The sequence below is a fragment of the Balaenoptera acutorostrata genome, chromosome 11, assembly GCF_949987535.1.
Source record: "Balaenoptera acutorostrata chromosome 11, mBalAcu1.1, whole genome shotgun sequence".
Lineage (NCBI taxonomy): Eukaryota > Metazoa > Chordata > Mammalia > Artiodactyla > Balaenopteridae > Balaenoptera > Balaenoptera acutorostrata.
The window spans coordinates 6,093,920-6,108,168 of NC_080074.1; the positions used below are offsets into that span (position 1 = coordinate 6,093,920).

The window sequence follows — 14,249 nt, forward strand, 5'->3', positions numbered from 1 at the left end:
ATGAGGCACAGAGAGGTTGAGTGGCTAAGCTAAGGTCACACAGCAAATAAGAGGCTGAAGCAGGGGTGAAGACAGGTCTGCCTGACTTCCAGGAGGGAGCTCTTAACCTTCATGCCGTCCCACCTCCCTGCACAGACACGACTTACTGGGCCAACCAGTCTGTGGGCTCCACGCTGCCGGTCCATCATCACGCAGTTACTGCGGGGGAGCAAGGAGCTTCCAGCACATTCTTTTCCATTTTCAGCCAATGTTGCTCTTCTTTTCACTCTTTATAGCCAGAAAGCCCATCCTTGGCAATTTTTTAGCTGCTTACGGGGACATTTACAAATCAAGCTGGTGTTTCTATTTCATGAATGTATTTGGGATATCAATGGCCAAAGGGAAAAAGGGTCTGCTCAGAGGGGCCCTGTCATCCCCAACCCAGCGCCCCCCAAAGAACACAGACCCATACAGAAGCCTGCAAGTGGGCAAAACGTGGACACCACGCACCGCCAAGCCAAGAGCAACGCACCCGACAGCAAATTCGAGTCGCGTAAGTTTAGCCACACCTCTCCCCAGTTAGGTGCCTCATCTTCTCTTACAAGGAGGGCCTTTATTAACTTTTTAAATCTTCTTCTGTCTGTCTGAAGGTGCCCCCTGGAATATGATTTTAGATGCTTTCCATGAGATCAATGAACAGGGAAGAAGCTGGTTATGAATTTCAACTCTGTAACTTTCTCACTCGGGCGGAGGAGGGGCTGGGCCAGTGGGCCTGAGAGGTGGATGGGGCCCCGCTGGCCTAGGGAAGGGGCCCCAGGGGAGAGCTTCTGAGTGGCTGGATGACACCAGCACTGACCTGAGCCCAGCGCCGCCCCTATCCCCATCCTGGGACACACTGTGCACCAGACACCAGAGAGGCCAGCATTTCTTTAAAAACAGCGAGATTTTAGTGTTGCCTTTTTAAAGCTACAAGAATAATACATGCTCCCTATAGAAAATCAGAGGGAAAAAAGAAAGAGAGAGAACCATAAAGAAGAAAATAAAAATCCCTCATGATCCCATCTCCCAGACATCGCTTCTGGAACATTCCAGAGGCTTTGCCCTCACTGGCCTTGCTGTCTCTGCAATCCAGGCCCTTTTAAAGGTCACTCCCATACACAAACCTTCCCAAAGACCCCATGGCACTTAGAATCAACCCCAAACTCCTGCCGCTGGCCCACAGGGCGTATCTGAACCAACCGGTGACAAACCCTCCACACTGCACACCTGCCTGCCTGCCCTCAGGTCCTCTGCAGCCGCTCTGCCCCTGCCTGGAATGTCCCTCGTACGTCACCTCACGCTCACCTCCACGCCTCACCCAAAGCCACCTCTTCAGGGAGGCCTTCCATGACGCCTCAAGCGGCTCTCAGTCACCATCACGCCCCCTGGGCCAGCGCTCTGCCGACCGCATCACGTGAACGGTTCTCTTACTGCTTCTGGTGTATCCACCCATCCACCCTGTCCCCATCACCAGATGCAGCGCCCTGTCCTCACTCCCCACCATCACCCACTGCGTGGGACACGCTTGCACAGAGCTCTCAGTGAGGTGTACTGAATGGACGAATGAATACCCCTGCGGTCTTTGTTGAGAGTGTGTGTGTGTGTGTGTGTGTGTGTGTGTCTGCAAAACTGCCCACACAGCTGAGATCGTAGGTCAACTCCACACACTTTTACACACAAATCATCTACCGCTTCTCCCTGCAACTCAACATGAAGGCTCAGGTCAAATCCCCCCACTGCCTACTGTGGGACCAGCCCATGTCCCCTACCTCTGCCCCAAGGGGGCCCTGATCTGCAAACGCCAGTTCCTGGGGGCAGTAACAACATCTACACAGCCCTTTACAGTTCACACACTTGAACATTTCCTCCATCCCAGTGGAGTCTCAAAACCACCTGCCTCCAAAGAGGCAGGCAGGTTAAGGGGAGCCTGACCACCCCCAGTTAAAACGAGGCCAGGGAGGCTCAGAGAGGTCACATGACTGCTGCAATCACCTGGGAGAAAGCTGACCCTGGACGTCTGGCCCCAAAAGGCACAGTCCGCACCTTAACTTCGAATCAGTGAGCTTTCACCATAAAAACAAGAGAGGTGATAACAGAGGAGAGGACGAGAGCTTGGCTCTGGAGTCCAACTGCCTGGGTTTAAATCCCAGCTCTGCCACTTACTAGCTGTGTGACCTTGGGCAAGTTCCTTCACTCCTCTGGGCCTCGGTTTCTCCTCTGTCAAGTGGGGATGACAATAGCTCCTGCCTCGTTCCCTCATCAAGAGAAGCAAATGATTTAACAATGTACATAAAGGGCACACGCTAACACTCAATAAACACGGAGCCCGTTATAGCACCACCCTGAGCCCATCTCTGCCACATCGCCACACCCCTGGCACGTGAACCACCAGCCCACAGAGGTGAGTCACCTTGCGCAGTGGGCCAGTTCCCAAAAAGCCAGCTGCGGATGGACCGCTATAAACCCACCCCTACTGATGCCCTAACTCACGTGCAAATTCCTCCAGCTCTGTCACTCTTCAGTCTGAAGCCCCGCCCAGCCCACTTGAGTGACAAACACTGACATCTGCAAACACTTCAAGGCTGCCAAGGGGAGAGGTCCCTTTTGTAAAAGGGAGACCCCTCTGTAAGTTCACCCTTCCCACCCGTGATGATCCAGGCAAATAAATCAATCCCACGCCAAGTGCAGACTATGAAGAAAGCCTCCTAAATTCCCCCAGCACATAGTTCTGACTTCTGTTAAGAGACGAGTAAAGAGATTCTCCTAAAATGGCCATCTCACCATGCTGGCCCTCCCAGGCCCCTGCTTTCCCCTTATCTGCAGAGTCTCAGGGAGGCCCCACCCCTCTTTCCAGGCTCATCACCCTCACGTCCTCCAAACTTCCTCCCTCCAGTCACAACACGTCATGCCACCTCTCAAGTGTCCCCCCGCAGGCTTTGGCCTCAGCTCTCCCCTCAGCCTGCAGCTGCTCTGTTCCCAGCACAATGGCCCAGCTCCCCAGGCCGGGCCCAGCCCAATGGCAGCTTGTCCCAGAAGCCGCCCCTGCCTGGGAGGAGACCACCATCAGCCTCTGCGCTGAGATCCCACAGCCCTTGGCCACCACCCCCCTGGCACATGCAACTGTTGGGTTCACTGGCTCACTCAGCTTGGAGAGGAGCACGTCTGGGCCGGGGGTACATCGGAAATAGTCCCTCACTTCGGGAACCTCAGTGCAGGGGAGCTGACATCGTCTTCTGTCAGATAGGGGTCTAAACAGCACCCACCCCAAATGGCCGTTCCTCAAATTCAGCCAGGCAGTGGTGGTAAGGAGCCTGACACACAAGCAGGTGCCCAGCCAACAGCGACTCCTGTTCTCTGCCTGGGACACGGACTCAGCTCAGCCTCACATCTTTTGAGACCCACAGCAGGGGGACAATAAACCAGCCTCAGTGAGGGTCCCCTCCTAGGAAGCAGCACGGGGCGTGGGGAGAAGCCCAGGGCAGACTCACCGACAGGAGCCCCTCCCATCCCAGCCTTCACATGGCTCAGCCCAAACAGGGCCCTTGATGAGAACTTCCCATTTGAATAATCAATATTTAAAGCTCCAAGCCTGCCAAGGGGAGTGCAAGGCCTTGCTTGTAAATATTTGTCTCGACTGGCAAAGCCAGCCTCTCCCGCTGCAGCCACCCGCCTCTCTCCTGGCCCTCCGCTCCTGGCCCTCCGCTCCTGGCCCTCTGCTTGCACAGCCCCCAGCCAGCTGCACAGCGGGACGCCCCTGGGGAGGCGGGGGACCGTCTGGCGGCCACGAGGGGCTGCACGGCGAGGTGGGCCCGCCCCGTACCCAGGCCTCTGTGACAGCAGGCCAGTACACCGGGCAGCCCAGGGGCCATCCATCTGTCCCCTCGGGCCATGGCAGAGAGATTCGCTGTGAGGTTTCTCTGGATTCCAAGCAAACAGCTTTTCCCAGGGGGCACCCCAGATTTATGTCTTTCTTATTTTGGAAGAAAGCAAAGCCAAAGACAAAACCCTAGGGGCATGCTTGCAAATCATGGCCCACCATCTCCTATGGCGTGGGACGGCACTCCGCTGCCTGTACCAATGGCTGCCCACGGAGGAGCCCACACCCGGCCCCCTGGGCTCCTGCTCGGGCCCACGGAGGCCTGGAGGGTCCCCTCACTGGAGAAGCCGTCAATGACGGTGGGTGGCTGAGCCGGTACCTACCAGCTGAGTGCCTGCCCTGCCATCACTGTTCCCAGAGCGTCACTCATTCATTCGCCCATTCAGCCACCTATTCGCTCATCAATTATTTACTCAGCACCTACCTGTACCAGGCACTGGGGGCTGGACACACAAGTGGATAAAAACAAACCTGGACAAAATCCCTTTGGGAGGAAGTCTCCCAGGCCAAAAAAATCCCACAAACAAATGGAAAATCACAGCAGAGACAAGTGCTGGGGTAGGAGACCTCCTAGGTGTCACGGGAGAGTGAGAGGGGTGTGGCCTGGTCCCAGAGGTCAGGGGGCTTCCCAGGGGAGGTGGACAGGTGACAAAGTCCAGGGAGGGGCCGGGCGGAGCAGGGAGGAAGGCCGGTGGGCGGGGGGCCGCCCGAGCTGGCTGTTCACAGGCACCACCCCTTCTGGCACCTACCCAGCCACTCGTTGAATTTCTTCACCTCGCTCGGGAGCCCCAGCTCAGTGAAGTCCCCGGCATGGATCAGCACGTCGCCGTAGGGCATCTGGATGGGGTCCGTCCTCGAGTGGGTGTCAGACACGCAGACAAAGCGGGTGTATCCGGGCGGCTTGGGGGCATCGTGAGGCACCGGGTCCACCCTGAGGGGAGAGAAGATCGTGGGGTCACAGGGTCACGGCGCTGGGAGCCTGCAGCTCATGTCGCATCAGCTCAGATCACAGCCAGATCAGATCACCTGTGGTCCAGATCACATCCGCCTGCCCACCTGCGTCCGAATCGTGACCCTCCTGCTCACCAGCCGGGCAAAACATCTCCCCCCTGAGCCTCAGCTTCCCCTCCGTAACCTGGGAAGCCCCGAGGGTTGTTGCAAGGTAATGAGTGGGAAGGGCTGACAGGTAGAGCCTGGCACCTGTACCTGCGTGCACCTGTATGGCGACGACAGCTAACCTGCTGCTTGACAAGCAGTACCTCTCAACCTTTTTTTTTTTCATTATCAGACCTTCAGGGGCCTTTTTAGATGTTTTTTCTACTCACCCCTCTCTCATAAAATTCTAACATCACAGATACGCTGTATATCTGTTCATTTACTGTGTGTGTATCTGTGCCTTAGAATCGGAATAAGATTCTTTTCACCCCCCAAAACCAGTTTTCACCCCCTTGGGGGGGCGATCAGCCCCACCAAGGATGCATGGACTGAGGTCCACCATCCAGCTGGAAGAGCCGACCCTCCGGCACTGTGCAGAGAAAGCACAGGTAGCATCCAGGGAGAGCCACGAGCGAAGGGGGGAGTTTCGTGGGAAATTGTGAAACAAAGCACTAAAGACAGGCAGCAATTCTCCAAAACTATGAGATGGTCCGATCGGGTTTAGGACAAGGGCTTTCCAAGGTCCTGTAGGAAAACAGTTCTGGAATCAGAAGACCAGGCTTCAGATCCCAGATCTGCTGCCCGTCACTAATGTGTAACCTTAGGAAAATGTTTGGCCTTGGTTTGCTCGTCTGTAAAATGGAGCTACCTCATTAGGCGACAATGTTCAGAAAATTAAAAAGCTGCACAGCTGTAAGTTCTTGGTCCCTGGGAGCCCCTGGGAGCCCTCTCGTCTTACAGATGAGGAACTGAGCAGGTGGCCCCCCCAGTTCAGGGCTCTCCCCGAGAGCCACACTCTCCCTCCTCAGCTGACTGGTTTTGCCAGGCTCAAAACTCTGAAAAACAACGCAATGACATTTCAACGAGCTACTCTCTCCAAATGAGTATGCCACTCAAGGAGTTGTGTTTAAATCTAATTATGCGCCAAACCGAAAGCGGTACCATATCAGTTACATAAATACCTTTAAAGACATCTTTCTAATTATCCTTTTTTTTTTTTCAGACAAAATACTTCAATGAAATGTAATTAACACCTTACGAGAGACGTGGGTTCAGCATGCTAATATGCAGGGAGCATTAGCACGCCCCACCCGCTGCAGCTACGGCGTCACATCGGCCCCTCCACGTCACCAGGCCGCGGCGGGAGGGGTTCGCGGGGCACCTTTCTGGGGGTGGTTAAGTCAAGTTAGAATCCCAGCAGGTCAGAATTGGACCCGAGGGGGGAGAAGAGGAAAAATCCTGAGTCTGCTGATGGCAACAGGAGGGTCCTGGAGCCCTTCTTCGTCCCTCTCATTCCTTCATTCATTCCCTCATTCATTCAACACAACACATCCTGAATGCCTACTGGGTACCAGCCCTGAGCTCAAAGCTGGGGAACTGAATGAACCAGGCCTGATCCCAGACTGACGGTGGAGACAGACTTGGCCAGGAAGCGACAATAAAGTCACAAGATTTGATGGGGCAGCAGAAGGGCTGGGGGCCAGAGAAGGCCCTAACCTGGTCTGGGGCCCCCTGAACTTTCCAGGAGGAGGTGATGCCTGAGCTGGTCTGGAAGCTCAAATCTCCCTCCCAGTAATTCCTGCCACTCCTCTGTCCTCTGGGTCCCTCCCCCCACCCCATGTGACAGTCTTGCAGGGAGCGAGCCTGTGAATCCACCTGTCCGCCCCTAACACAGCTGATTGGACCAAGGCAGCCAATCGCTACTGGGCTACTGGCCTGGCAAGGAACATGAGTGAGCCAATCAAATTCATTCATTCATTCATTCATTCTTTCTTTCTTTCTTTCATTCCCCCTCACATACACTGAGGTTGTGAGGACACCACAAGCAAACAGAGAACAAGTCAAAGAGACAAAGAAAGGAGACACGGGGAGGGAGATGTCACCCCCTGTGAGTCCCTCATGGAGGAGCCCTGAGCAGGTTGCAGTTTCTGCCATCAGCCAGCCAAGAGCACGCGAGTTCCACGGGTGCTAGTCAGGCTGGGCCTCCTGCTGGAGCCCAAGCTCTGTAATTAAATCTGCTCTTACTTCCCTCCGCCCCGAGGCTTCTGAGCTCAGTGAGAATGCAAACTTAATAATCCCCAGAGAAAAAGAAATAGACTCTTATTTCTCCGCACTGTCCTGCGGCTATTTGGATTGTAACAAATGCTCAACCTTGAAATAATAACAACAGTAATGATATTGATGATTTCCACGGGTTGAGAGCTCATTATGTGCTAAGCACTTTACATGCATCTGCTCTCTTCACCCTCACAGTGACTGTCTGAGCAGGGCACTATGGGTATGCCCATTTTATAGATGAGGAAACTGAGGATGAGAAAAGGCTAACTTGCCCAGGATCTCAGCTATGGAAGCTGGTGGAGCTGGAATCTGAAGCTGGTTTTTGGTTCCAGAACTCACACCAAGCTGGACTATTTCCAGGCCTTACTTCATTTCATTCAGTCAATCTATGGACAAATGCTTCTTGAGTGCCCCCTAAATACCAAACACCTGCTAGGCACAGGACAGGACACCCATAGAGACCACCTCGTGCAGCTCCCAGAAACCCTGCTTGTGTTTAGAAGTGAGGAAAAGAGCAAGAAAAATGAAGATATGGAGAAAGAGAAAGAGAGCACACAAAGGGTGGGAGGACTCGGCAGCATCATTTGACCCCTAGATCCAGCTGTGCCTGAAGCTGGTCCAATCCTGGATTTCCTAGCTAATTATGTGAGCCAGTAAACTCTCTTTTACCCATAAGACAATTTGAATTGGGTTTCTGACACTTGCAATGGCAAAACCCTGGCTAACCCCCTGAGTTCCAGCAGCCCTGTGGAGTAAGTAACTGAGGCCTGGAAAGGTTAGTCCCACATCCAGGGCCCCTGCTAGTATGTTAAAGAGTAGAATTTGAACCTAGGTCTTCAGAACTGGAATTGGGGCATTTAACCTCACACCTTCTCGCGACTAGAAGAAACAAAGCAAAATGGTTATTTTCCAGAGTCGTTCTTCATGGACCAGAAAGAAGGTATGGAAACAAGTGTTCCTGGTTTTGGGGGGCGGGGGGGGCGCAAACCGAACTTTCCCAAAGCATCTGCCTGCTGAGGTGGCCCCAGTCAAGGCTGTGGCTCTTTCTCTCTCTGAGACCTAAAACCTGTCACCACTCTCTCCAGCCTCACAAGGGATCTTCCCACCGGAGTCCTGGCGGCAGGGATGGTGCAGAATAGAGAACTCAGCCTCCGGCGCCTGGACCCAGGCTGGCACCCCGGCTCGGCGACTTCCTCGCTGTGCCCTGGACCCTCCCATTCTCCAGTCCAGCTCTGTAAGGTGGGAACCACCCACTCTCTCGGAGATGTTGTGAGAACTGGAAACCCCAATGAATGCCCCCTGCAGCCCATTTCCTGTGCCCTGGCCCCCTTCTCCGTCTCTCTCTCCCCTAAGCCATTGGCTCCCTGGAAGTGCAGCTCCTGGTACTAAAAACTCATGTGGGCATCAGAAGCAGAGCCCCGTCCCCCCACTATTTCCTGGGGAAACAGGGTGCACTGAAAGCCAGGGGGTGGAGGGCAGAGGACTCGTCCCTTCAGTGAAGTTCCAAAACCATGTCCAGCCACGTAACTGGACACGAGCCGTGGCGTTCTAGAATGAGAGAGACCTCTGGTCCCCTCCTGTCATCCTACAAGTGGGGAAACGGAGGCCCAGGGGAGGGCAGGGACTGGTTGGCACTGGGCCACACTGCCCAAGGCTCTTTCCACGAAGCACTGGCTCTGAGGTGACCTCCACCCCGAGTCCCTGTGCCTGCCCTTCCTCCCCACATCCTGGCTTTGCTCTTGCTGGTCCTCCAAGCTCCGGGGTTATGCCACCACCCCCAGGAAGCCCTCCTTGACCTCCCACCACACTCTTCCTGGGGCGTGCACCCTGCCTCATCCTCGCTCCCTTTTCTTTCCCTCCTCCTGTCCACTGTGCTAGGCTCGAGGGACAGCCCGTGCTGGTGGAGGGGACAGATGCTTAGAAAACTGTCCCACAAATGAATGCATAAGCACAGGCTGAAGCCTGTGCCACGAAGGGGAGGCTCTGAGTGCTTAGATCTGGGGTGGGGGGCGGCAGTTAGGGAGGTCTGGGGAAGGGTCAGGGAAGGTGTCCCCAAGGAAGTGACACCTGGGTGAGATCTGAAGGATTAGTCTATGTTGTCAGGACAAAGAGTAGGGGAGGCAGAGGGAACAATGGAATGTCCCAGAAAACACATAAAGAACAAATGTGTCTGGATACCAAGGGGGAAGGGGGGGTGGGAGGAATTGGGAGATTGGGATTGACACATATACACTATTGATACTATGTATAAAATACACAACTAATGAGAACATACTGTATAGCACACGGAACTCTACTTAACGCACTGTGGTGACCTAAACGGGAAAGAAATCTAAAAAAGAGGGCATATATGTATATGTATAGCTGATTCATTTTGCTGTACAGTAGAAACTAACACAACATTGTAAAGCAACTATACTCCAATAAAAATTAATTAAAAAAAAAAAAAAACATGAATGTCCCAGAAACCAGAACTGCACCTGGAGCCCTTGGGGAGAGGGTGCAGGATGCGGCTGGAGAACAGACAGAGCCCAGGTCAGGGCCTTCTTCCTGCCATGCCCCCTCGGCCCCTCCCGGGGCCAAGGCTGACCCTCACTGTCTCCTGGAGACCCCTCCGTGCACAGACGGGCTAGGGGCCACCGGGTCCCTTCTGAAGCCTCGGTCTCACCTAGCGAGGGGGTCGGCACTCCAACCTGGCCCAGAGGGGAGGGCCGGGGACAGGGGGCCAGTCCCAGCCTGGCGCAGAGCAGTGATCCGGCCCTGCTACATTCTTCAAGGACCCCGCACAGCCTGACATGCTTGGAGGGTCTTTAAATGGGTTAGTCTAGCATCCGCCGATGGGACTGCTTTTAAAGGCCAGAGAGGAGTCGCCATGCCTGGCATCAGCCCCCCCGTAAGGTGGATCCCCAGGGTAACCCTGTCCCCCAAACACCGCTCTCACCTTCTCACTGAGCACCAGGCCACCCGTCCATCTGGCCACCCAGGACGAAGGGGCCGGTGCCTGGAGGGGCTCTCCCCAGACCACCGCAGGGTTTCTCGGCCCCCAGGGTAAGGGGTCTTCCGTCTCAGGGCCCAAAACCCAGAGGCCCAGATCCAGACATTCACTCCTCAGGCAAAGACAGCCTCATTACTGCCAGGGTCTCTGGGGGCAACTACATAAATCACAGGGCTCAATCGGAGGCCACATTTGGAATGTCACTCTTGTTATTAAAGTAAATTGTGGATTTATTAAATAGGGGCTCTCGCTCCCTCACCCCAGAGACAAAGCCCAGGATGGCGATAAATCATGCGTTGGGAAGTGGCATCCGTCCTCCCGCGTCTCCCTCAGTGGAGACTCGCCGTGGGAACCCACGTGCTTCCCTGGTGCACAGGGTGTGAGTCCAAAGAAGGGGGGTGGGAGGGAGCAGCACCCCGCCGAGTGCCCAGGCGACCCAGCTTCACCCAGCTGGGTACAAAGCTGCATTCCAAAGGGGGGTTGACCCGAGCAGGCAATGAGAGAGCACTGGATGAGGAGTCCAGAACCAGGGCTCACTGCGTGCTCTTCCCAGGACCCGGCCCAAACCCCCAGCCTCCCCAGAGCCCCACTGCCAATAAAGCCCGGAACCCTGGCCTCAGGAGCAGACAGCACAGAGCAGGCCGGGAGGGATGGAGCGGGGCAGGCCGGTGTGAACCTGCTCCGTCCACACCAGCTGAGCGACCGCAAAAAGCCATTAAGCTTTTTCTCCACAGCACTTAGTGCTACCAGGATCCTATGCTATCGCACACTTCATGACTTTTACGACATATCCCGCTGGAGGGTCAGCTCAGCGCGGGCAGGGCTCTGTCCCTGATCACTGCTGTGTCCCTAGCACCTAGCCCAGCCAGCGAGTACTAACAATACTGGACATTTGCGGCCTGGCCCCCCTCTATGTGGGTTCACCTACCTCATCCTCAGTATTACGAAGAGCAGCATTAGGTAGACGGGGAAACTGAGGCACCAAGAGACACCCAACAAACAAGTGGCAGAGCCAGGATTCAAAGCCAGTCAGGCTAGCCTGGAGCCCATATTCCTAACTAACCAGCGTGCTGGGTAGCTGCTCACAAACACCCCGAGTGGATGGATAAATGGATGAATGAACAAATAACCCGCAGTTGTTAAATGGGGGGAATCACCCCCTCTCTCACCTGGTCATTCACTGCCCTTCCTCAGGACACAGCCTGGCCCATGGGGGCCCACGTGGCTCCTGCCCAGCGCACCCTCCACCCAGCTGGGCGTTCCTGCCCTTCCCAGCCAGCCCCCGGCTCAGACCCTGCGGCAACTTCTGCCTGGCCTGCTTCCTCCTCCGGGCCCCTCCCAACTTGCTGCCCTCACTCCTCCTCCTCTGGGTCTCAACCTAAAAAAGCGTCAGCTCTTCCAGAGGGTCCTTGCTCAGCCCCTTGGCCGCCCTCTCTCCTGACTTCTGTTGCCCTAGCCCTGTTCTGGGACTGGGGGCTGCCCGGCGGGGGTGTTCTACAGGGCAGCTCTGCCTGCTGCTACTCAGCCATATCTGTGGTGCCCGGGGGCCCCTCCTAATGGGTGTGCAGACAAATGGGCACAGACACATACCCCACCTGCTCTGCCCGAGGGGCCCGGTGCTCTCGCCCATCCCCAGTGGCGTCCGGGGACCTCAGGCACTGTCACTTCCAGCCCAGGAGGATAAACCCCATCAACAGAAGAGAAAACCCAGCACTGGGAAGGCCTTCCCCACTGCAGCAGCCCTGCCAGGCCTCAAGGTCCCAGAGACCAAGGAAGAGCGTGCCTGAGACCCAGGGCCTCCCATCCTGCCCAAATCTGCCAATCTGGCTCCAAAATGGGTACTGGAGTTAGTTTCCCAAAGAGAAATCTACCAAAAAATAAAGTAAGCAGCTACTGGCAAGGCCAGCTCTGCAGCTCCCACGGAAATGAACGTTTTCCAGAGCAGGCGCTGCAGGGAAGAGGGCGCTCCCAGCGCTGGAACCCACCCCCAGGCCCGGTGCCCACCTGCCTTCCAGAGCCCCTTCGGCCGTGAATAATCTCTCTGCACCCATCCTCTACAACAGAAGACCAGTCCCGAGGGAACCACACAGAAACAAGAGGCAGCAACTCCCCACCCCACTTCCAGGCCCGGCTGTGGAACCCCCCGGCTCCTTCTCTACGTGGGCCGCGTGCCGCGTTCTCCCGTCTCCCCGAAGGAACAGCCGCTAATACCTCACGTGACCACTGCTCCCTAGAGACGGTTCTCAAGGTCCTAGAGGAAGCTGGGGTCTGTGTCCTCATGGGGGCATCTGACCCAGCCTGGGGGTCGGGGGGGCCCTGCTCTGAGCCCCAGAGCCCAGGAGCGACCCCAGCACAGCTCTGACCTCCCTGTGCTCTCACTGGGAACTCGTGGGGCTCCCCCCTCGTCAGGGGCTTGTCAGAGACCCAGACCCAGCACAGGGGCACCCCAAAGGGGCTGAGAGAAGTTTCAACAATGGAGCAGACGAACGTCTAAACTCTCAGATGGGGGCACGTACGTACTTACGTCCACAGACATCACAGCAAAAGGATGCTAAGCGTGGAGAATGCCCTGGACCGGAGACGGGTGTCAGTTCTGGTGCCTGCCAGCTGTGTGGGCTCGCGTGGGTCACCTGTCTGGGCCTCTGCTTCCTCACCAGGTAAGCCCTGTGGTGCAGGGCCGATGGGAGGGGGCAGCGGGGACAAAGGAGGAGGAGGACACTCTGGTAACACCCAGAGTCGTCCGGGGCGGGGCCAGGAATTCATCCACCTCCGCCCTGTGCCACCTGCACCTGTCCCGGCCACTGGGGAAAAATCCAGGGAGCGGGGGAGAGGTTCTACCTGTGCACAGGAGTCCCGAGTCTACGTTCTCGCTGCGGCCCCACTGCTGGGGCACCCCTGGTATTTTCCATCAGCCCCAAAGGGCAGGCAGCAGAATTCCCCAGTCCTTTTGGAAAGCATCTCTGCTTTTTCAACAGAAGCAAAGGGGGTCTGGGCAAAAGGGAGGGGCAGAGGGAAGAGAGGACAGCCAGGCCAAGCCCAGCGTCCTACCCTGCCATGGGGCCTGCAGCAAGTCCCGTCCCCTCTCTGGGTCTCGTCCTCCCCATCTGTACCACGAGGAACATGAATTAGACCAGGGAGTCAGTAACCCAATACCAAATACCAAGAAGGGGCAGCTGGAACTCAGCCTCCCAGACGTTGCCACGAGGACGTATGGGCCTGGGGTTGCCAGGACTTTGGGTTTTGTACAGCAAAGCCAGAAGTCTGGATTTTTATGTGCAATCACCTCATTTTTCAATATTTGTAAAACATTCTCCTGGCCAAATGAAACAAGACTCCAGGCCAGAATCGGCCCACAGGCCAGCACGCTGCAACTTCTCCCACATCCCTCCCAACTCAGAGCCTCGCTGATCTGGGGATTCCAGAACCGCTGCCTGAAACGCTTGGGCCCAGAAGCCAGGAGGCACCCCGAGTCCAGGAGCCCACCCCGGACGGCCCTCACCACCCACACCGCCCACCCAGCAGTCCCATCGGAGGTGCCCACTCACATCTGCACGTGCGGCGGCTGGAAGCGGCCCTGGTTGATGTTGTAGAAGGTGAAGGCCTGGGTGGGGTTGGAGCTGTACTCATCCACCTCGATGATGATCCGGCTGTGCTGGTGCCTCCGAGCGGCCGTCACGTGGGACTGGGAGAAGGCCATGCCCAGGCCGCAGGGCAGGAGGGCCAGGGCCTCTGCCTTCAGGACGCCGGGCTCCCACCTAGCGCGCCACATGGGCCTCCGCAGGCCGCCCGGGCATCTCCTGCCGCCCGGCCCCGAGCCAGACCTGGGAACAGACTGAGGAGACGGAGGAGAACCGCGCGACAGTTAATCTGTTTGGGATTTGCTTTATTTAATGTCAGATGAAGATTTAGAAAGAGGGAGAGGGCGGGGGAGAGGAAAAAAAAAAAAAACAACACAGTCGTACAGCTCAAAAACTCATTACAAATCTTTCCAACTCAGCAGTTTGATGAATATACTTTGGTAAAAAGAAAAGGGAAGGGAGGGAGGGGACCAAAAAAAAAAAAAAAAACCCACAACGCTATGGACGGATGCATGCATGGTCCAACATGTTTAAATACTTAAGACTTTTTTTTTTTTTGCCTTCAACA

The 14,249-nt window shown here is 55.9% G+C and overlaps 1 protein-coding gene across 1 annotated transcript in view; it reads right to left on the reverse strand.

Annotated features, from left to right (window-relative positions):
- Positions 1-13,872, reverse strand: part of MPPED1 (metallophosphoesterase domain containing 1) — a 64,122-nt gene extending 50,250 nt beyond the window's left edge. The window contains exons 1-2 of the mRNA XM_007189165.3: positions 13,649-13,872; positions 4,645-4,826 (exon numbers count right to left, since the gene is read on the reverse strand). Of these exons, the coding sequence (XP_007189227.1) occupies positions 4,645-4,826; positions 13,649-13,872 (406 nt within the window). The remainder of the gene's footprint in view (positions 1-4,644; positions 4,827-13,648) is intronic.
- Between the last annotated feature and the right edge of the window lie 377 nt (positions 13,873-14,249).